General features: G+C 36.0%; 1 protein-coding gene across 2 annotated transcripts in view; it reads left to right on the forward strand.

Moving 5' to 3' along the window:
• CPEB2 (cytoplasmic polyadenylation element binding protein 2) overlaps window positions 1–23,213 on the forward strand; it is a 50,075-nt gene that overhangs the window by 18,534 nt on the left and 8,328 nt on the right. For both annotated transcript variants that reach the window (XM_035903492.1, XM_035903493.1), the window contains exons 4-8: window positions 1,407–1,457; window positions 12,188–12,358; window positions 13,982–14,071; window positions 21,023–21,141; window positions 21,438–21,552. In XM_035903492.1, the coding sequence (XP_035759385.1) occupies window positions 1,407–1,457; window positions 12,188–12,358; window positions 13,982–14,071; window positions 21,023–21,141; window positions 21,438–21,552 (546 nt within the window). The remainder of the gene's footprint in view (window positions 1–1,406; window positions 1,458–12,187; window positions 12,359–13,981; window positions 14,072–21,022; window positions 21,142–21,437; window positions 21,553–23,213) is intronic.

Consider the following 23,213-nt stretch of genomic DNA (forward strand, 5'->3'; position numbering starts at 1 on the left):
AAAATTATCATGATGGTTTCCTAAGGGGGAAGAGGAAAACTTAAACCCTATTACTTACAGATTTTCAGCAAAAAGGTTTGTTAATTAACCCCAAAGGTGTCCTTTGGGACATAGAACTACTATTTCGAGAAATTTCCAGTCTTGCTGCTAATGACATGGTTTACCAGCAGTAGGGAAAACCAGAAAAAACAGTGTATGATAGGAATTGTTAGACAACCTTAATTATATGGATTGCTGATTTGGTTTTCTCTCTTCTTTTTTTTTTTTCCTTTTTTAATCTATGTTTCTTTTTAGAAAGAGAGCGCCTTATTAGGGTATGACAGTGTCTTACTAATACTTGCATCTTGCAAGCCAACTGCATATATATTCCTCTTTAAACACCCATTGCTTCCAGACTGGATTATTCTTTATGCCTCCACAAACATTCTCGTTTCCTCCAAAAGATTTAAATGTTTAAGTTAGAGGATTTTTTTATATATGCGTATGGATTATAAGCAAGCAAGTATGTTTGAATAGCAAGATAGATGGAAATGCAGTTTTTTGCACATTAAAGCACACTTTTTCCAAACACAGCAGCTATTGTAAATGTCCCTGTAGGTCAGTGTGCACTACTGGTATGTTTGCAGCTTCCTGTAAACAGAAAACATTTCCTTTAATAAAAAGGAATTTGTAGTGAACAGACACTTCAGCTATGTATTTTAAACCACTCATTTAACTATTAAAGTATAACATACCACCAGTGTAGTAAAACGCAATACTTGAAAAATTCTAAGGTCAGGATATGAGGGTTTCTTGTAATTTTTGTTCGATGTAAAATATTATCGTACTCTAATTTTGTTAATTCTGTACATAAACAAGTACTCTAGTTTTGCCAGACTTACCGAAAAAATATTACATACAATGGTTATATGTAATACACCACGATGCAGTCATAAATCAGTTAATAAAATGTTAATGCCTTAATTCCTATTAACATGATTTTTCATAAATTGATTCAGTAGAGAAGCACTAAACTGTGGAAATGCCACTCTCTTAAGCAATGTGCATAGTACAGTTATTCACAGTCACTATGAAAGAGAAGACTAAAGCAGTCAGCACTATTTCTGGGTGTCATGAAACAAAAAGTGGCTTTATCCTATTGGAGCTGATCCCAAAGCACATTGCAGATCTTATGACCAGAGAATTAAGGTTAAGAAGTTTGTTCTTGTCAGCTTTAACTCGGGTCAAGGGTATTGTTGGTTAATGTGCTTGGAGTTAAATATTAGCTCTTTATTTCCCTTAGGCAAACTGGAAATATAGTTTATATTTAAATTCTAAGTAGTAATTTTTCATTATTTTTTCTCACATAACAGCTAAAACCTCTGCATTTGTTTTGTTTTGTTCTTTGGTTTTTGTTTTCTTTTAAGGTCGCTTGAGTTATCCACATCCAGGGACTGACAATCTTCTGATGTTAAATGGTAAGTGCTAATCTTGTAACAGCTTCTAATTATCTCTAGCTTAGCTTAAATCTGACATGTTGGTATAAAATTATACTATTATATTCTGTTATTGAATTACTTGCCTCTAGTCTTCAACACTGATGGGATTGTTGCCATTTTTCAGAGTTGAATGGCAAGAGCTAATCTTGCAACAGCCTTTCATTATATCTAGCTTATTTGAAATCTGAAATGCTTGTAACGATGCACTATTCTTTTTTGTTCTCAAGCAAAGCAGTGGTATGTTCTCCAAAGATCTGCTAGAAATCTGTTTTACAGAAACAGGAATTAGAAAAATAAGGCAGCCAGAAAGGCATGTTTTTCTATCTTGTATAAATAAAGGGTGAACTAGATAGTTTCTGTTACACTTATGTGAAATAACTTTTTTTTTTTTTGTTGGGTTTCTGGAACTGGCTTTGTCAAATACATTTCTAACTGTGAAATGTGCTGAAGTTAGAGTTCATGTTCATGTTCCTCTCCCAGTAGGTCAAACTTCATGAACATCTGCTACTCAGTGAAGGCATGAACTTTAGCCTTTGTTCAAGGCTAAAGAAGGAAGCAGAGCTTTGTAATCCATCTAAGTCAATAATAAATCAGGGGTTTTGCACACAAATGTTTTCTACATTGGGAAAAATTAGAGCTATAATGCCACAGCTACTCTAGATCAGAAAATGTGGAAGCTGTTGTACACGAAGCAAGTACATTTTTGTCATTGATTTGATGGGTCTAAGCATTACCAGTAAAGACCTAATTATTAAAAAATACAGTCAGAATAGTTACTTCAGGTTTGTGGTTCTGTGAGCTCTTTTTTTAATTGCCTTACCCTTCTGCGCAGCCATCTACACTTGTGCAAATGGATATAAAATGTAAAACCTATCTAATTTCCCTTGTGTAAGACTGAGTAAATGTTTAAAAATTTAAGGAAAGGTTCAGGTTTAGCTTTATACCCAGTAAAGGAAAATATCGCTCAATGGATATTTGAAGAATTAGGTCCTTTGGCATTGAATAGTTCTTTACGATAATGGAGTATCTTGAAAAGTGAAAATAGCTACTTAACTATTGAAATAAAATTAGTGTTTAGCCCATACAGGCCATAATCCTGATTCCTGTACATTGATTATTGATGTGCTTGATGTTATAACGTTTACAACAGTACACTTTCTGTATTTAACTGTAAGACCTATTCTGCAAGCTGGTTTGTTCAGGTGGTATATGTGCAATTGTCATTATTTGCTGATTTATACTGAAGTGTTAGATGGGAAGGTATTAAAAACCAAGCGATCTTATGAGCAACTGTGAAAAATTTCAATGCAATTAGTGTAAGAAATTAATACAATTCTAATTAATTTGTTTTAGTACTTAAAATGGTGAGCTTCTCTTTTTATGGTTTTGCATACTAAAAGAGCATGTGGGAAGCATTGTTACTCTACGGAATATCTAGGAAAAAAGGTTTTTGCTATTATCATGGACATTGGAAAAATGCATCTCAGTGGTACCAGTCTATCCTGAAAACCTTACCACAGGGCTAGAATATGCGCTGAAAAATAACTCATTTGTTATTAATGCTGGTGGAGTTTCTGCTGTAGTTTGGAAGTTAGCACTTAATGTGACTGCAATAGTATTATTTCCAACTTTCAGTAGGTGAGATAAAAATAACAATTTGAGTATCTAAGACAGGTGCTGCAACACCTAATTTTTAGGTGTGCCCTTTAGAATTTAATTCAGAGCCTTGGTTTAGACACGTAAGCTCTCTACCACATATCTAGAGAGCCTGATGTTCAGAATCACCTCTGGTTGGAGTGTCTGAACTGCAGCTCCTTACAGCTCGAGAAAAGAAGCATTGGGAACAGCTTCTGAGATGCTCTGGCTGCTCAGACTCTGCACCACCTTTCTTTCTTAGCAACAATTGAGGGCCTTCCTCCAAATGTGTGGTAACGTGAATTGCAGCTTGAACACTTGCTGATGAAGTTGTAGACTTTGGTTTCCTTCTCTGCTTAAGCGGATTCAAGCTAACCATTTCCCTCTATCCCTGTAACTGGTGCCTTGGAGGGAGGAATGGGGAAGTGGAGAGTTGGTAATCCAGAGACTCATGTTTGTCCCTTACCTTCTCAGTAAGTGTTGTAGTCGCTACAAGGAGGAGCAGGCATACCAGACCTTCATGAAAGAAAAGCACCAACATTTTTAAGCAGCCTGGGCCCATCTATGTGTGCACTAATACTTGACACTAGATCGTGACCCTCACTGGATTTTAGCTGGCTTGATTTTAGTGGACTGGTATCTCTGGATCCCAGTAAGGTTCTGACATGAACCAGGCTGGAATTCCTCAACCCTTTTAAGACTAAGCACTTCTAGATAAAACTTATTTTTAGCTAGTTTTTCCTCTTCTTAAATCATAGATCTTCTCCAGCTCATTTAAAGTGTACTTACTGAACTGTACCTAATATTAATATTTACAGTTTTCATTATTTAAATTAATGAATTGAACCGAAGGAAAGCTGATTTATGTGTTTTAATAAATTATATATCTAATAATTAAATATCTGTTTCAGCTCAAGCTGTAAAAAAAAAAAAGCAGTGAATTTTTAATGACTGCTATCTCTCAAAAGTCAAAAGAGAGATACTTCAAAATGGGTTTACCTGAGTGCATCTTTAATTGTCGACTTCAAGAGACCCTTTCTGTAGCAAGTAATAATGCAGGAGTCCAGTTTGTTGGGGTATAAGGTGTTTTTTCCCCATTACAGGGTTCCCCTCCTTTTATAGTTTTAATGTATTGAATTTTTTTAATGGCTATTGAAACATAAATCACCATTTGATTAGACCTTCCATCTTAAAGACACTATAGCTGATTGTGCTTCTTAAAAAAGGTGGTTTACTTCAAACAGAAGTTACTAAACTTCTTATACAGGAATTGCTAAATGAGTTTCTGTAGTCTGTTAGGCATGCCAAGCTTGAATGGCCATAATAATCTTTCAGCCATAAAATCTATAAAGATGTGATTTCTAAAGAAATCTCAATAAAATTTAGGCACCCAAATCCAATTGAATAAACTGGGAATTAGGCACCTACCTCCTTTTGTCTAGGCTCTTGGGAAATTTTTGCCATAATTTTTTATGGACTTCTTTAAATGACAAATAAGTATTAATGAAAAAGACTTCATTACTTCACTGTCAGCATTTGATCATTAAATCAGGAATGTCAGTGACAAATAGTACTTTAGCTTACTTTCTGTCATAAATTTCGTAGTTATCTTGAAATATAAGAAGATTGCCTAGTAGTTTTTCCTGTTATACAACATGATATTTCGAATTCAGCTCAGTTATTTAAATATGTACATATTTGATCTCTGGTATATATTTGAAATACATGTCTGAATAGAATAGAAAGTATGCATTTATTGTCTGTGTGATAGCCCTGTTCACATAATGTACAAAGTTATATTTATATTGTCTTGATGTTAGATAAACACGCACAAAAAGTGTATTTACTTCCGTCTCATATTTCTATCTCTGAGCTGATTTAAGTTGCAGAAAGGGGGATATTAATTTTTTTGACAGGTTTAAGCCTTATTAGTATGCAACTTCAGGGATATAGAAACAGAAGTTTTTAACTCAAAGGGAACGTCTTTGTTATATATACAGCACTCTTAATGTTGAAAGGTTCCAACGTTATTGGACTTCATTTTTATTGGGCATCATTATACTTCTTACATGCGTTGCCTAATTTATATTTTCTAGAATAAAAGTATATCTCTTGCACTATCTCACTCCTTTGAAATCTTTCAGAGTTTTTGGCTAAATAAAATATCCAGCTTTATAGACTAAAGGACACAAAAAATATTTCTGTACGACTTACTCTTAGAGCAAGTTCAGGAAGGAAGGATGAAGTTTAATCTCTCCTTTTTCTATTGGTGTAAATCAATTATTTGCCTACAGTGTCTGGCTTTTCCCAAAGTGCTGTCTCCCCTGCAGTTATTTATCTAAACATATGCACTAATTATGTAGATGTATATATTAAATACATCTATATATAAACTATATAGCTAAATCTACACATGCTCTGTAAGCATGAATGCTCTGAAAGGTGTAAAATGTCATGCATTTTTTTTAATAAATACAGAAATATTTCTGATGGAATCAAATATCTTCAGAAAGAATAATCTCATTGCTTACAATGTACTAGAAGACGGATCCAGTGAAACTGTTTTCACAAGTAGTATTTGGCCTTTGAAAGAAAGTTTATGTATCTATCTCTCTCTAATGTGGAGAGATTAAAATACCGAAGTTTCATGATGATAGGCTATGTTTGCTTTAACATCATATTTTTAGTAACAGTACAACTTTGTACTTACTGTTGTTAAATCAACTTACCTATAATGTAACCACTGTGGTCTTAAAGTCTGAATAAGAATTGGAAAAAATAAGGAGTTTTGCAAAACCATACATCTTGATGTTAATGATCACATTTATTGCAGCTGTGCCTACAGACTGTCTAAGAGTGGGATCGCATTTTTCTAGGCACAAAGTGACAGAAAATCCCTGCCCGAACTAGTTTGCAATCTAAATGGACAAGACAGATAAATATCAGGGCCAGAGGTTTGCTGTACAAGTGCAGTAAATAATGTGACAACATCAAATATGGTTATTTTCCCATTTTCTCTGATTTCATTGTTTTGCTGAAGCAAAGAATACACAGATAACTTTGGTACATCATTGCCATTTCCATATATATAAAATACTGCAGCAACAACCCTTTTAAGTTGAATTGCGTTGGGGGGGTTTTAGCATTTTAATAACCCTTTTATGTTTCTCCTTAAAGTCACTGTCATTTATTTTTAAATGCACAAGGAAAAACAGCTCAGGTGTTCTGCAACAAAGTATTTTTATGCATATCAGCTTGCCTCTTAACTATGAAACCACAAGAAAATAGCTGAGCTCGTTTGGTGGGCAGAAAGGAGCAGAAGTGGCAGAAGAGAAGACAAATAACTAAGGCTTCTGTCAAAAGATGCTTATTAATACGCATCTGTATATTATTCTTGAGAGAGAACATGGCATTGCAGTCATTGCTATGGATGTGATGCACTTGAATGTTCCCTGGTTACTCTAGTTTTATTTGTGGAAGAAAAAAAAAGGCATACGGGGGGTTAGCCGAGGGCTTAGTGACGATGCTGCTATTGCTACGTGGGAGTCGCTTTGGCCAGGAGTCAGAAGAGACTCAGAGATGCTGCAGCACTGACGTAGAACTGCGTGATTTGCAAGTGCCTGACTTCAGAGGAAAACAAGCCTGAAGTTCGGCCTTAGTCTCCCCATGCAGCAGCAGCTAATGAGAGAACTAATCACATAGAAGGATCCATTGTTTTGGGGATCCTATTTGGATCTGGGAAATCTGAATTTCGATGTTTCCCCTTGGTTAGATACCCAAAGTCTCTTTCATAAAGTGGACTTTTCTGGTTTGGCTTACTAGTAGAAAGTTGGAAAAACTCTAAGCAAAAGACTGCTCTCATCAATAGTAATTCTTTTAGATGAAAGAAAATAAATTTGAAAGTGAGATCAATGCAAGCTGGATAGGAATACGATGACTGTTGTGTAACAAATCAACAGTTTGAGGGAGAAAAAACAAGGAGAGAGATTTTCGGAATTCCATAAGCAATCCACTGAATTCCTAGTAGGAAGTGATCAAGATAACAAAGAAAAAAAAATTATACCTAGTAAAAATTTTGGAAAACCCTGTGCAAATGGGAAGTACCGGGATATAAGTATTTAATAATATGAGAACAGACCAGTGAATGACATTTACAAATCACTGAGTTGATGAGGCTGCATATATTTCAGTGGCCCAGAACCACAGCTGCTTTTTAGGAGAGATGTATGTGTGGAGTCCTAGTAAAATCCAAACAATAATGCCGAGACACAGCAATCCTTGTTCATGAATGTTGCTATAATGTTATGGTTTATAGTAATATTTCCTATTCGGATATTTAACTACAAAGCTGTAGTGATTAAAGTAATCTTTCTCAGATACAAAGTCTGTGAAATGGGAATAGAAGATACTTTGTGGAAACATAACTAAGAAATTACACACAGCTTAATAGTTTTTGTATTAGTAATCTGTCTATTTTTAGTTTCCTAGCTTTCAGGCAGAGAAGCAATCAGTACGTTCTTCTGAACTGTAGCTATAAGCATGATCTCTTTAAGAATCTTGCAAAACTCAAAAGTTAGGAAAATCTTGGATTTACTTGCAGGCTGTCAGAAATCGTTGATTTGCCTTTGTGCAGTGTTTTTGATACAATGCTATTTCTTGTGACTTGTGCCCTGATTTTGTTTGCTACCACAAGGAGTCTTTTGTTTCAAACAAAACCTTGTGGTTAATTTTCTGCTAGGTCTTTTCATGAAAAAGGAAGGTCACGGCTTATAGCATTTGTATTGTCACTGCAAAGGACTGTACAAACTGTTCCATGGACCAGGATGTTTCTGTGATTAATTTAACGCTTGCTACGTGCTTTCTAAAGTAATATTTTCCTTTTTACAATTTCAGTACCCTGTGTGTTGTTTAGACATTTGTGTAAGATATGAATCACATTAGTGAGGATGAATTACAAAGTTACCATAATTTATTCATCCATAATTAGGATGAAGTTACGATCAAGTATAAAGACACGTTGAAATATTTTAAAGGATGTTCTTTACAGCTGGTGCTAATGCCAATTTAGTAGTCAAATAGTATGGTATTTAAGTGAGACTTCAGTTTAATGCATTCTCATCTACAGTTACCAGTAGCAAGTACTGATGCAGATTTTTACTTATCGCTTACCCACATAGTACTTCGTAACTTAAATATTTTAATATGTGGGCATGATACAGTTATTTGACATTTTACAATTTGTCCTTTGTTTGCATGCAGCGAGGAGTTATGGGCGAAGACGAGGTAATTCGTTTCTGTTTGTTACAGTACAATTAATTCTGATTGAGCTGTTACTGATCATTACGATTAATTAATCCAAATTGTTGATTATAAATGCTTATCTGCATGTTGTCTTAGTTTGGGGAAGAGGGAGGATGTGAGGGAAGGAGGGGTGCAGTCTGGTTTGTTATGATCACTGATATCTCTTTAGAGTCTGAATTACAAATCCTTTAATCCATTAAAACACGGTAGTTCTAATCATAATTTAGTTCATGCTAATGGCTACTACTTGCAGTTGCTGCCCCCTTTTAAAAGTACACTGTTTGCTAGTTGTTCTTCTAACTCTTCTTCTGTTGCTTCTGTAGAAGTGATAGCATACAGAGTAAAAACTAAAAGCCTTTCATAAACATAGCCAGAAACCTCATAGACAATTCTTAGAAACGGTAAACAGATTTTCATAGTATAAGCCAATATATGCTCACTGACCTTGGAAAAGCTATACTGATTTAACTATATGAGGATGTGACCTGTGGTTGTTGTAAAGACCATGTAAAGCAAAAACATCAGGATCTTTGATAGCTTCCAGTATTCACAACATACACATAAGTTCATGTGTCTCTCTTGATCTCTGCATTGGTTCATAACTGATTGCTTGGTAGCCCTAACATGGAGAGGAAGGATGGTCCAGATCATGGTCAACGTATGTAAGAGTACAATCGTGTTTTGACAATTCCTGGCAGATTCTGCTTGATTCTTTTCACTGTCATAAAACAAAAAGAAACCAGTGTTGAAAAGGGCTTATCCTTTTAATTCACAGTCGTCAAGGGAAATGTGAAAGCCTAGCAAATTACCTTTTTGCTCTCTTCATCTGAGAGGCATTTAAAAGTGAAGAGGAGGGCAAAGAAAGTATTGGGAGTCGTACAGAGCACGTTACTCTAAATGTGTTAATCCATTGTCCTCTGTGTCACCTTAGCTCTCTGAGGAGCTACAGTGCTTTTGGCAAACCTTTACCCACATGAAAGTAAAACTGATCTCTCCGGTATCGCTTCAGAACATGTTCTGATGGTTTAATTTGTACTAGGAAGAGAGCCTTAGATTATCCTTGTTCTTAGATTTTAACATTGGTCTGTGGGTAAAAAATAAATTATTCTGAGGATTATTTGATTTTTTTTTTCCCCCTTATATACTTGTGTATATTGTAAGTTGGAATTGTCTAAGAAGCACTTTCAGAGAAATACAAAACCATAATTTTCACGGCCTGAAGAGACACCTTCCTTAAGTATAAATTGTGTATTGTTTTTAAAAAACAGAACAAAAATTGAAAAAAAAAAGCAGCTCACACTTAAATGCTTTTCTGGCAATACTCAAATGCCAAAAAGTTTATTAAAAATGGCATGGTTTTAAGTCACTTAAGTTTCTTTTTTCCTGCAGTACAGAGACTTGCAGAGGTAAAGAGCAAATCTATGTGCTTTTTATAAAGCTAACCCAGCTAAATTACAGTCATTTTAGATTTAAGATATTAAGAATAACTCTCATATACTAGTGGAAATTCTTAAAACTTCTACTTTTGCAGTTTCCTGCAAGTTCCTGTAATTTGAGTCATATTTCTTCTGTTAGCCACTTTTTCCTTTCACTGTCACTGTAACAACAGCTCCGTCTTCTCCATCATTCACATCAGTAATTCAGAAATCCATTGTTATCTCTCACTTTCTTGATTGTGTAACCAAATCTTACTACTTCTTCGTATACATCTTTAAGATCTGATCATTCTTCTTAGTCTTCATAACTGAAACTCATATCCACGTTACTCAGCTGCTGCAGTCTTCATAGCATGATCTTGCGCCTCTGATGTCTAAATATATGACAAACAAGAAGAATCTGCCTGGCTGCTGCTTCCAACTGTGTTACCTTTTTGTTTCTCTCTTGCTTCCTCACTTTTCTGCCCCATTAAGCACACATGCTGCTTCTTTTAAGGGCACTCTACTGATCTGCTATCTAGCTGTTGAATGCATCCTTATGATAGCAAGCAAGGATGCCATCACTTGCTCCCCACTAGTCATACTCTCAAACATCCATATTGCTTTTCTTAAGGGAAAGGAGGAGCCTGCTGCAGCTCTCTGCATTTGCTGTACTCCTCTGCATCGGATGCCTACTTAAGACATAAATGTGAAATGTCACCATAAAGATGTTGTGGTTACAGTCTTTGTTACTTCGTACAGTCCTGTGGTCCTGCTTTTATTTTGTGATCCTCATGACATTTTATTATGTTTGGTTGTTTTCTATCATCTTGTGTTTTCATTCGGTATTTTTGAAGTACTATATTTTTATCATGGATTTAGGTACCAAATCTGGGTCACTGGGCATTACCACAACATAGGTCATTGGTTATGATGTTTGCTGTCTGTTCTCCAGCCTTGTCTTTAAGCACTTGATTCTCAGGAGGTCTTCTGGGAGTGAATGGCTTTCATACTGCTCTCACCCCTAGCTGATCAGCACAATGTCTCCAGGTGTTCCTACAGGGCTTTCCTGGTGTGGTATTCCCCTGAGAAGGGATACAGGTTACAGACTGCAGTATGGCTCACAGCTAAGGGACTGCAGGCTCCACTGCCATGGACCTACTGCTCCTGCCTATGGATTTGCAGTGGGTGAATCTGGAAGCAGTTGACTACTTGAGATGGAAAATTAACTTGCTTCCCAAAAGTGTGCTAGGTTGTTTTTTGGTTTTGTTTGCTTGCTTGTTTTTGGAAAGCAGTTAAATTAATTGATGATTATTTTAAAAATGAGTGAGAGAGAGAAACAGGAAAAATTGCAATTCAGAAGAAATGGTCATGTGGGGTATTTATTTTGCTTCACAAGTGTTTCTTTGGGGGCTTTTTGCAGTTAAAAGACTGACTTCTGAATTTGAAACTATCATTAATCTTATATTGCTAATCTAAAGCAGCAAAAGTTTGAATAAGCTAAGATGCATATCCTGGCCTTGAGTCTTTTCATTTTGGAGTTCTCTAAAATTTGTAAATATGAAATAGGGGGGGAAATAAGTGGGACAGAATGTCCATGTTTTCGCTCCCCCCCTGTGATCTATACATCTGTTTGCATTTGCAAAGCCATCCTGTGAACTTCTCAGATTTTACGCTTGCATTTGAGGGTAACTATAATCTTACTGCACATCGCTACATGTTAGGAACCACCACAGGGTTTCCCTTCAAAACAGTGCTAAATTTGAGAGCAAGAAGAATAAAGCAGCACTGTGACTCATTTTTCAAGTGTTATGTTTTGCACATTTATTAAAATTCTCTTTTGCTTTCTTAGAAATTAAATCTGTTCTTACATTATCAGCATCAGATACTTTTAAAAAGAGAAGGGAAAACATACCTGTTTGAAACTTCTTACTGTGTACGTGTTTTTTCTGTTTCCCTCCGTTCAATTAAAGTGTAAGATTTTTAGACATGCAATAGTCATTCAGGTGATGGAAGTTACCAGTTTAACTTGAAGCTAAACCAAAGGCAGACTAATGAAACTCACTTAAGCAGCCCTTAATATGATCTGTTCAGAAATAAGGCCCTTTATTTGAAAACAAATTACTAGTTTTCTACTGGATGCAGAAAAGTATGAAATATTATGCAGTGATGTCAGCTTGCAATCTTTAGTACATTTTTCATTTTGTTAATTTTTCTTTAAGCTAATGTGTACTTTTCTAATATCTTGCTAATTTTTATTTTTATTTTCCAGACTGCTATTCTCCCATTCACTAAATTTATATAACCATGTACACCACAAAATTACTTTAATGTGTATTGTTATCTTTTCTTTTTAAGGCCGTTCTTCCCTCTTCCCAATAGATGATGGTTTGCTGGACGATGGTCACAGTGATCAAGTTGGAGTCTTGAATTCTCCTACCTGCTATTCAGCTCATCAGAATGGAGAACGAATTGAGCGTTTTTCTCGGAAAGTGTTTGTTGGAGGTCTTCCACCAGATATTGATGAAGGTGAGCTGCCTGAAAACTAAGCAAACTAAGTTTGGAGGGAGAAAGAAATTTTGAAAAAACCAAATGAAGTAGTAGAAATTATCCACCCAGGACAGTAATGTTTTGGTGTAAAAGGCTACAACTATATATATTTTTTATGAGAGTTGATGGATATGTTGAGCTTAATATCATTTGTTGTCATCCATCTATTTTGGCTTTGAGATGGTTCAGTTGTCTCTGATTCTGCACTTGCAGACTGTAGAGTTGCATGAGATGCCTGGAATTTGTGCTCTTGCTTACCTTGTATATTCCTTTCAAACGCATCTTAGCCCTTCATAGTGTCCTCTATCTGTGCCTACTTTATTCCCTATTCATAGAAAACTTCTATTAGTAATTGAATTTCAAATTCTATTTTACTATTACCTGAAGATCTCAGAAGTGGTTTAGAACAGTCAATATTATTCCTGTTCATAAATAGAGAAACTAAGGCAAGGAAGGTCAAGTGGCAGAGCACGCTGTGATTCATAGAATGTGCCACAGAAGCTCAGACTGTTATGTGATGCAGTTGGAATTGCCTTGTACAGTAGTGCTGTTTTGAAGTAATCATGCTGTTTAATATTAGGTTTCTCCTGTGCAGATAAATGCAAATTACATGCTAGCTTTGTAATGTAAACAGAAGTCCCTTTACAAGGTTCAGTGTAATCCTAGAGTAACTTGCAAACCAAATAAGCTGTCTGTGGTTAATTAACTTTCAGACATGGAAAAGACCATATTTTGGTTTCGTCTTCATTGCGATGCTCTCCTGCAATGTACTAAAGGATTTATTTTAATATACTTCAGCTTTTTTTGATGCACTTTAGTTTCTAATTCAAATGTGCCCTGTTGCCTTTAATGCAAATGCTAAACAAAGACACATGGAAATATATTTTCTTTCTTTCCCGCCTGTTTATATGCTGATGGCAGGATGTGACTGAAAGAAATGGAGCATATTTGTATTTGATGAGTTATTCCTCTTGTAGAGTTTAGGGTGGTTTAATTTTTTCCTTATGGCCAAGGTTCTTACAGTCAATGACAGGAAGGAGTGGCTGGGATAGAAAGACATCACAAAGTTATGCAGGGGGCACAGTAGATCTTGCAACAGGACTGTTCATGGTTATGTTAGAAGCACCTCTAAATAGGCAATTTTAAGTTGCTGTGCCTGATCTGTGCATAGTATCTGCTGGAAACTGCTAGCATGCTAATTGTGGTGGTAGTTACTATATGAGTATCTACCTACAAAGCTCTGAACTGTACATCACTAAACAGTAAATTGTTTCAATTGCATTCAGACCAGATTCTGAATTGAAGGAAATACCACACCAGTTTTCACCACTGCCTTCAGTTGCCCATATGCTTCTGAAATGCTCCTGTTATTAAGCAATAAAAAATAAACATAAGCTTAAAATTGCCAGAAATATATTGCATAAATATTAACACTTTGGAGGATGTGTCTATTTAAGTTTTTTGTTCATGAAAGTTGTAAATTTTATTCCTTTTTTTCCATGAAATGTCAACTTTTGCTAGAAACAATGATCTTTGCTTGATAATGCTTTTTCATTGAGTTATGTCATTTACTTTAATTGAAACTATTACATCTGTTTTTAGATGAAATTACTGCTAGCTTCAGACGATTTGGGCCTTTGGTAGTAGATTGGCCTCACAAAGCAGAAAGCAAGTCCTATTTTCCACCAAAAGGTAAGACAGTTGGAAGGTTTTGACCTGTCACTGAGTGCAAATCTTACTCCAGGAAACTGGCTTGTCTTTTTCCAAAGGGTATCATTTACAATCCCTGTGAACAGTTAATTCTGCAGTTTCAGTGCAGGTTCAGACATGGTGTTGTTTTAGCACTGTGCTTTGTTCAGTGCTGGACTCCTGAAGGAGCTTCCATATTCTGATTTCCCATGTATTAGATCAGTGTTATATAGTTGTATGTGTCATTAATCGTAAATTCTGTATTTGCATTTCTATCCAGTTTCCAAAACTGAAATTTGGTCAAATTTTTAACACTAAATCTTAGATAAAAATTTTCATAGGAAGTTACAGACAGGATTCAGAAGGATGCATTTGGATATCTGATCAAGAAAATCAATATTATGTTTATTTCAGTTTTAGGATGTGAACTTGCTATTGAAGCACTAATTATCTTTTTTGGTAAATGATTGAATATTGACCTTTTACTATTTCTAGTGTTGCTGTTAGACTAGATCTTTTTAGTATCACTTAGTATTGGAAAAGCCATTCTGTACATTGTCATTAAACTATGTAGCATATCTCTGTACATGTACAATCATGTATTGGTACATATAAAATAAATGCAAAAATCTGATCCAGATATGAAAGCAATGAAGAGATTATTCATTTTCTACAGAATGCAGCAATTCATTCCTTCCCTGGAAGTGGAAAAAGTAGGTATAGTGTCTTTATAGGATTCTTCATTTATTTATCTGACCATCTATGCTGGGGAAAAGACTGGATTATCATCCCAGATGGGTCCTGTAAAGAGTGGGAAATGGAATTGAAAGTATTTGACTGGTATTTATGAACACTACACAGAAATTGTAAGACAAACAAAGAGCCTTTGGCTTTTTTGATTGTCAGCCTGATGCACAAATCTACTGCCAAGTTAAATTTGATTATCCTAAGGAGTGCCTCTCTCTTCATAAATTACCGAGAAAAAATCTTGAGGAACTCTTTGAGGAAGATGCATCTCACAGAGTCTGTGATGAATATATAGAAGAGGGAAGATGTAATATATTCTTACCTGAAAAGAATGGATTCTGACATTCATTTCCAAGGAGATAGTCTGTCTCAGAATCTGAACATCTTAAGGATATATTTCCAGACTTCCTCATTTAATAAAGCTTCTTGACATAATTGTTTATAATTACTACCATAAAAAAAAAAGATACGTATTGTAAGGAGAACTTATTAAAAGCAGAGAATACACATAGAACTTCAGTCTGTTGATCTAACTAATTCAGGAAACACTTGTGAACTGTTAAATTGATTTTGCATGATTAACTGATCCTTATTTGAAATTTAATAGCACTTACTGTTCTTCAATCTTAAAACTTCATACTAATTTTCAGTTTACATTATTCAATATTATTATGTAATGTCACATAACACATCTAAAATATAGTGTAGGTTTCTCTCTGTAGATATGCTGGACATAGAGCTTCCTATTAGCTGCTGAATATTACTGTGTTTATATCTGTTTTTTTCAGTGCAATAGGTATGGCCCATGATTGTTTTGTAGAAGAATTTCTTAAAATTCTGTCTTTCTTAAGTATTACTCGTGTGCAGGGAAGAACCGTGTATACATATATTTAATAAGATGTCTGAAACTCCTGAAGATAGGCTAACACTAAGAAAGTTTTGAGATTCATCAGTAATTAGCAGTTTAGAAATATATACTATATTAGCCCAAGGAGGCCTTTTTTTTTACTTTTAATCTCCAGTTTCTAATTTGTTACTCTGCATGGAGTCAATTCATTATGTATATGTTTGTTTGTTCAGTCTCATTAGAGATTGAACATTGTATTACTTAGTATTACTTCCCAAAGACATCTCAGAATTACCCAGTTCCGAACTGATTTACGTAATAGTAGTCTTCTCTGTGGTGAAGAGATACAGCCTGCCTTTTTTTTTTTTTTTTTTTTTCCTACTCTTGTTCCATTTTCCAGGCTGTGGTTCCTTCCAGGCTTTCTGCTTACAGAAAGTCCTGAGGGAAGGCCAAGTTCATAATAAGTATTCCCTTGCTTGAAGAGATGCAAAAAGTGTCCTGAATCCATCAAGGCTGGCTGCCTCCTGAGAAACACCAACTGCTTGTTCTTAACTAATTAGATTTTGTATTGGTTCACCACAAAATTAGGCCCAAAGAAAACAGGAATTTTAAAAACTTAACACTAATCTTACAAGAAAACTCTGTTCTGAAATGGAAAAGAATTACTCTGTTGAGATCAAAGTACATTGTCTGTAAGTGATCTGCCAACTGTAATGGAGAATTCCTTCCTTTCTGACTTGCTTATCGTAACTCCTGTTATCATAACTCCTGTTATTACGTAGTTGGCAAATATACTTATTTATAAAACGATACACATGTCCAAAGTAACTTGCTGAGGTGAGGACTCCTTCTTATGATAATGAAGGTCTCAAAGAAATGATGCCATGAGGATATACAAATCCAAAGAAAGCCTTTCAATATATGCCCAGTTGTTTGCGTGCTCTGTGCTATTTATAGTCCGTATCAAACAGAGGATAATCTGATTTAAACAGGACAGTATCCCCAGCCTTTTCTAATTGTCTGGGCATTTCTATTGCCTTCTATGACAGCAATTGTGGAGTAGCTTCATTTATTCAGGGTTCTTAACTGCTAATTTAGAGCTGACTGAAAAAATTAGGTTGGAAATGTTCTGTTTCTAGTTCAAGAAGCAAACCCCCCAGGTCCATCCAAGTTCTGTTTAACTTGTTACCAGCTTATTTGATCACACTGGGTAGGATTGAACTCTGTATTCAGGCAAGTAACTGTAGGTGTCTTCATGTGTGATTAGTGTCTAAGCTTCCTTTAATCAATGGGAGTCTGGCCAGCACAGTCAGTGGGTATAGAGGGCTATTCAGGTCACCGTAACATAAGCACATTGAGCTTGATTCATTTACCCAAACCGAGGATATCTAAATGATTTACCCAGGTCTTGCAAATGTGGCAGTAGCACCTGTTCAAGCCGCACACCATTCTGGAGCACCAGCTGAAGGTTAGGCTAAGTCCTATAGAGCATAAATGGTGCCAGACGCCTCCGTGTCCCACTTGGTCAGCTGAGTAACCATCCAGTCACCCCTGACTACATTAACTGGATCTCTATATGGCAGTAGGAGCTTAAGCACAGTCACTGCAGAAGTATGGAAGTAGGTGTTTGGATCTTGAAATGGGTCCTGCTGCCCCCTACTCAGAAATGCTTCAGCTAATAGCTACATGACAATTGTATCAGCCTGCATTTTTTCACTTGAAGTGTATTTTGGAGTTAATTCTCCGTCAAAGATGACTAAACTGAACAAGGGAAAGGTTTATGTTTTAAAGATAAAATTTAATTAGTTTGGTGAAAAGATGTCTTTAAAGAGGAACTGCGTCCTTCCCAAATGTGAATTATTCCCGTCATCAAATGTAGATCTGTTGTCTGTATTAATGTGCAGTTTACACCAATTCTTTCTGATTTAAGCTAAGGCGCAGCATTCTGTGGGCAAGTGCACTGCACTGAGGCCGTTCAGTCTCCTCTGGGGAGGAACCAACCCCAAACCAAAACACAGCAGTACTGACTGGCATGGACAGTGCCATGCTGGCTTGCACTGATTTTCTTGACTTCTCTAAGCCACTAGCGATAGGAGTTAACTGGAGTTTGACAGAAATTAAAGCTGCTTTCTGGTTTCTACATAGACTATACATAGCAGAAGAAACATCCTTTCTCCTTCTGATAAACTTCCATATGAAATAAAGAAATTATACCTTCCTCTCAGAAAATCATGTTAACTACCAGGTTGAATCTAGTCTAGAATGCTTTGGTTTTGATTTATTCTTTATGTAATAAACACAAAAAATGAAAATATTTAATTTAGTAATACAGCTAGGCCTCTTCAGACTTACTGACATGTTTTCTGTTTCCAGTACTGACCCTATACATTAAAAAGAAAAAAAAGTATTTCATTTCTTGGTCTTGTTTCGTTAAGAGAGATTTCCTCAGAGTAAGGATACCTATAACCAGTGCAGTATCTTTAGATATCAGGGAATGTAGTTTAAAGCTATTTATCATCTTCTGAAAGATTTGTTTATTATTTGAGGTAATTTTCTGAGGACAAGTATTATCAAAGTCACCCACACTGGTAGTCTTTGAAAGCAGGAGTGTTGGTAATAGGTCCAGTTTTATGCAGAAGAATTTAGTCAAGCGATAAACACTAACAGTACTTACCTATTATCTCTCACAGGAGGCATAAATTTGGGTAGAGGTGCACATGAACTAGAAATTTGTATAAGGCTGTGTTTCAACTAATACTTCTCACCTTGTGAAATATGTACAAAACATACAAGCTTTGGCTCTTGGCAAGTAATATCTGATCATGACCTGCTACTGTTGGTGTACATAGGACCCAAAGGTATAAAGCAGCTTCCTTCAAAAACTATTAGAGTAGCTTTGCTTTTCCATTGTAAACAAACTTCCATTGATATTGGATGTGAAGCTGTGGTACTGTGGTACACCAAAAAACCAAGCACAGTAAAACACCTCCTCCTCTTCACCCTGCCTCCCCACTGTGTTTCACATGGAACTTTCTATCACACGTTGCAACTGTAGTTCAGTACTACTCCAAAAAGAATAGTTAGGCACTTGATCTTTTTCATCATATTTATGCACATGACTTACCACCACCAGACTAGCTTTGCAGGCATGAAATATCCACAATAGTTCATGGATGTTGAGGTGAAAAATAATCTAATAAAAGCATATATTGAGGAAGCAGAAAGCAGCAAGAATAAAGTTTGTGCAATACAGTTGTTGGCATGTGATAACTGTAGTAATAAGAAGAGCCCTAATTTATGATGTCTAAATGAAATACCCAAGATAAGAGTATAATTCCCCTTTGCAAGCACTTGTGGGCTAATTAATATAGGTTGGTTGCCTATGTAACTGGTGTTCTTTGCAGAAATCTATGGCTAATGTATAATTGATTTGTGCCAGGAAATGCGCCCTGGTCCAGAGCCAGCGATGGAGGGTGGTTTGTATGCAGACACTGCAAGTCTAGCATTCTTCAGAAGGGGCTGGCTGTCTCTGTGTATGGCTATAAAATGTGGACCCTGAGCGAATAATTTTCTCTAGCCAGTTTACTTCACCAAGAGAACTGGTTATTTTCCTCCAGGCTAAGCTTGGAGAGCAAATTAAAATGCATTGTAAATCATTGAAGGACTAGAGCTGTGGAGCAAGACTACAGCCAGACCAATTTGATAGTACAGACTATACCCTAACTTTGTCTGTGTCTTCAGAGGGGGACTAGTGCAGCTAAGCTCATGACACTTTATTTATCATGAGCTATATAGTAGCACCCTTTATTTGCTTTAGGATAAGAACTGATGGAAAATTGGCATCTGGCAAAATATTTTACTTACTTACGGCTGTGAGTCTTAATTTGCATGTCTGATCCCTTAGTCAGTATCATGTGCATTTAGCCCTCCCTTTGATTTATCAAGTTTTTGCACTCCCATCATTCATGTACTGAGCTCTCCTGGCTTCCACACAAGTAAGGACGGTTACACAGGTCTGGTCTCGCCCATGCCAGTCTGCACATGCCCTCATTCAGTGAGTGAGTTTTGCATGGCTAATATGTGGATTTTAAATTCTAAGATGAACACTGAAAGATATCCCCATTAAAACAGATTTTGAATCTAAATAATTACTAATTAAGCTTAACTCAAACAGGTTGTCGCTAAAAAATATTATTCAGCAATGAACAGTGGACCTTGCAAGGAAATGCTTCAGCCCAAGTCCAAAGATTCCCTATGGCATATTTGTTAAGAAACTAAATAACATTTACATAAAAATAAAGAATACGAGAAGCCTTGTCATGTGTCCCTTGTAGGTAGCTGCGGTAAGACCGTAGTATAAGCAGTAAGAAACGAGGTACAAGTTAGTAAAGACCAGTATAGGCCTTACAGCTTTTTCTTTGAATCCTACTTTTGTTCCCATATATCTAAAATCAGTCGTGCATTTGTTTCTCTAATCTTATATTCTTAAGAATCTTAACACATTGATGCTTTAATGCTCTTCGAGATGCACCCTACTGCCTTTGCCTTGATGACCTACACTGTCTGTTTGCAGTAAGAAATTGCCAGTGGTTAACTAGCTTCTCGGAAATACCGAATCATTTCCAAAAGGCTTGGTAAAGCAGCCACGCTCCGTCTTGCCAAGCCTACTCTAGAGCAGCTGCTTCAGCATTTACTTTTCCATCCAACTAATAAAATATAACTTCGCGTGAAAATTCCACACTTGGTAGTAATCTCAGAAAGAAGTGTGGATTATGGTCCTTTTAAAGTTCATTTTAGAATATGACCCTGTACAGCTCTATTGTGCTATTGGGCACCTGTAAAGTAACAAATTTTGTATATATCGTTATGCTGTAACTGTTAAAGTATTCTAGTGTGTGAGGTTCTTTGCTTGTCTGTTTATTTTTACTGTAGCATTAAATAAGCATTTTAATTCCTATTTTTGTAGTGTTTGGGAGGTTTGCTGGGTCACTTACGTAACAAAGTACTTTGATCTAATCTCTAGAATAGAGATTAGTCCTTTGTGCCAAGTCGGATTTTCATTGTATAATGTCCATTGCTGCCAATGAATTATGCTCAGCCTAGACTTCCAGTACATTATAGAACAGACATGTTTGCTTTTATTTGGTTATTAGTCTCTTTTCACAATTATTTTAAGGATAGAAGTACTGTTGATCGTGGCAAGGTAGTATGTAGTTAAAGATGACTTAATAACAAAGAATTGGTTTGTCTTTCTTTTACTTTTGGAGTAAACACATTTGTATGGAAAAGTCACTGGCAAAGATGATTAAGAAAAATAAAGATAAGAGAAAAACTGTCAGTTGGTTTGGCTTTTTTTCCAGGTTATGCGTTCCTCCTGTTCCAAGAAGAGAGTTCTGTTCAGGCCCTGATTGACGCCTGCATTGAAGAAGATGGAAAGCTATATCTATGTGTTTCCAGTCCTACTATCAAGGACAAGCCAGTAAGTAAACAGTAGATGGCCTGCAGGCTATAACTGCCATCTGTCTAAAGCTGCATTTGAAATGATGACGATGAAAATAATCAAAAGCAAACTACCGTTGGCAGAGCTCAACATCTGGAACAGTTGGATGATTTTACAATTGTAGTGTTTTGAATTAACAGGATTCAAACAGAGCACCTAGACATGCTAAGCTAATGGGGTTATGACTGTTTGACAGTTTATGTAGGCTGATGGACATACATCCACAATGTAGTGAAACTTAAAGCAGCATATTATTTTCTTTCCCAATTTAATAGGTTCAGATCCGTCCCTGGAATCTAAGTGATAGTGACTTTGTGATGGATGGTTCCCAGCCGCTTGATCCTCGAAAAACAATTTTTGTTGGAGGAGTCCCTAGACCATTAAGAGCTGGTGAGTATAATCTGTGGCTATTTTTAAAAGTAGGAGATTATTGGAAATAATTTGAACCATGCGTACTTTTGTATGTATGGATAGATATAGATATATACATACAAAAATAGAAGACACTCATGATAGTTATAACCACAGTACAATATTTGTGCATTCTTACATTTTTCTAGTAACTGTTTTCAGCTGGCTTTGGCCATAAATCAGTGTTTATCGTTGAGATTACTGGAAACTGTTACATATCTAAAGCTGTAGAAAATATTCTGATCATATTAGCAAAACTGTGGTGTAAGCTATGTCATGAAAGAGTTAGTTTTTAAAACAATGCTCTGAAAACCTCTCTGCCATGCTCAATGAGTATGTGGAGCTGTATTTGTACTTGCCTGTCATTGTGCATTAGCTACTCTTCTGCTACTATGAGGTTGCAGTTACTGTTGCTAATATGGACAAAGCAAAAACACAGGTGATGAAGGAGTACTTGAAGGAGTAGGAATAGAGAGAAAAGGAAGAAATTCAGAGAGCTAGCGCAGTCTGTATGGCACAACACTATATGTGATTATAGCACTCTTTCTAGACTCTTGTCAGAGTGCATGAAGGAAAAACTAAATGTTTCTGTAGCTGTGGAATGGTTGCTCTACAGCCTGGACAGTCTGCTTTGTGAGATTGACTGCAGTAGCCTTTTACAATATTTTTATGATGGCCTTCTCATAAGTAGGTTGAAGTGAATGTTGAAAGTAGAAGCATAACACACAGTGGTTCAAATGCTGTTTTCTATTGGAATGGCTCCTAGGCTTCATTAGTCTTCCATAGTTTGTAATGAATTTTATTCTTACAGAAAGATGAGCTTTCAGGTGGAAGATGTAAGAGAACCAGGAAGCAAATTTGGAGTATAAAGAATCTTAATTTTTTCTATCTTGGACTTGCAATGCTCAAGCTTTTCTATTATTTTACTTTTAGGACTGTACTTTTGACTGTAGCACAAGCTCTGTAAATGAGCATAAACACCGTATGTTCCAACTGCAGATTTTTCTTTAAATTCAGTCCAAATACTCCATGTTACTGTGCTGAACGTCTGTGATAAATTTAATAGATACATTCTTACATTTAGCTTTCAAATGGCCCTGTATATGTGAAAATGAAACTTTTATGGCATTGTGAAATAAGAATCATGACTTCACAAAAACAGTAAAATTTTAGGAGACTTTTCAAACAACTATTGAACATCAATGACTGCTGACACCTTTATAACCTAATACGGAGGATACTAATTCTGAAAAAATTAGTATTTTCCACCTAAATGAATTGCAAAACTGAATGCAGCATAAAATATCACTAGAGGATTGCTAAAATACTTGATGTGTAAAATTTGAGATTTTTGTTTCTATGAACTTAAGTATCTATGGTGAGTGTAGCACTGTAGAGAGAATCAGGCTCTGTGTGGCTGATGAAAAGATGCTAACTATGTCTTTAAATTCAAGTAGGACATAGAGCATTAGGACAGCCAAAGAACATGTACCAAGGAATTTGTGGCATGTGGATCTATTTTATACAGCTTACATTCCATGCCTGCCCAAAAAGTCTTGCCGTAATCCCCTGAAGAAAACTGCCCTGGAATTTCTGTTCCAGGTTATCAAGGACTGCAAGGACTTACAGTTCCATTTTTC

This window comes from Egretta garzetta, unplaced genomic scaffold (assembly GCF_000687185.1).
Source record: "Egretta garzetta isolate BGI_Z169 unplaced genomic scaffold, ASM68718v1 scaffold151, whole genome shotgun sequence".
In the NCBI taxonomy this organism is placed as follows: Eukaryota; Metazoa; Chordata; class Aves; order Pelecaniformes; family Ardeidae; genus Egretta; species Egretta garzetta.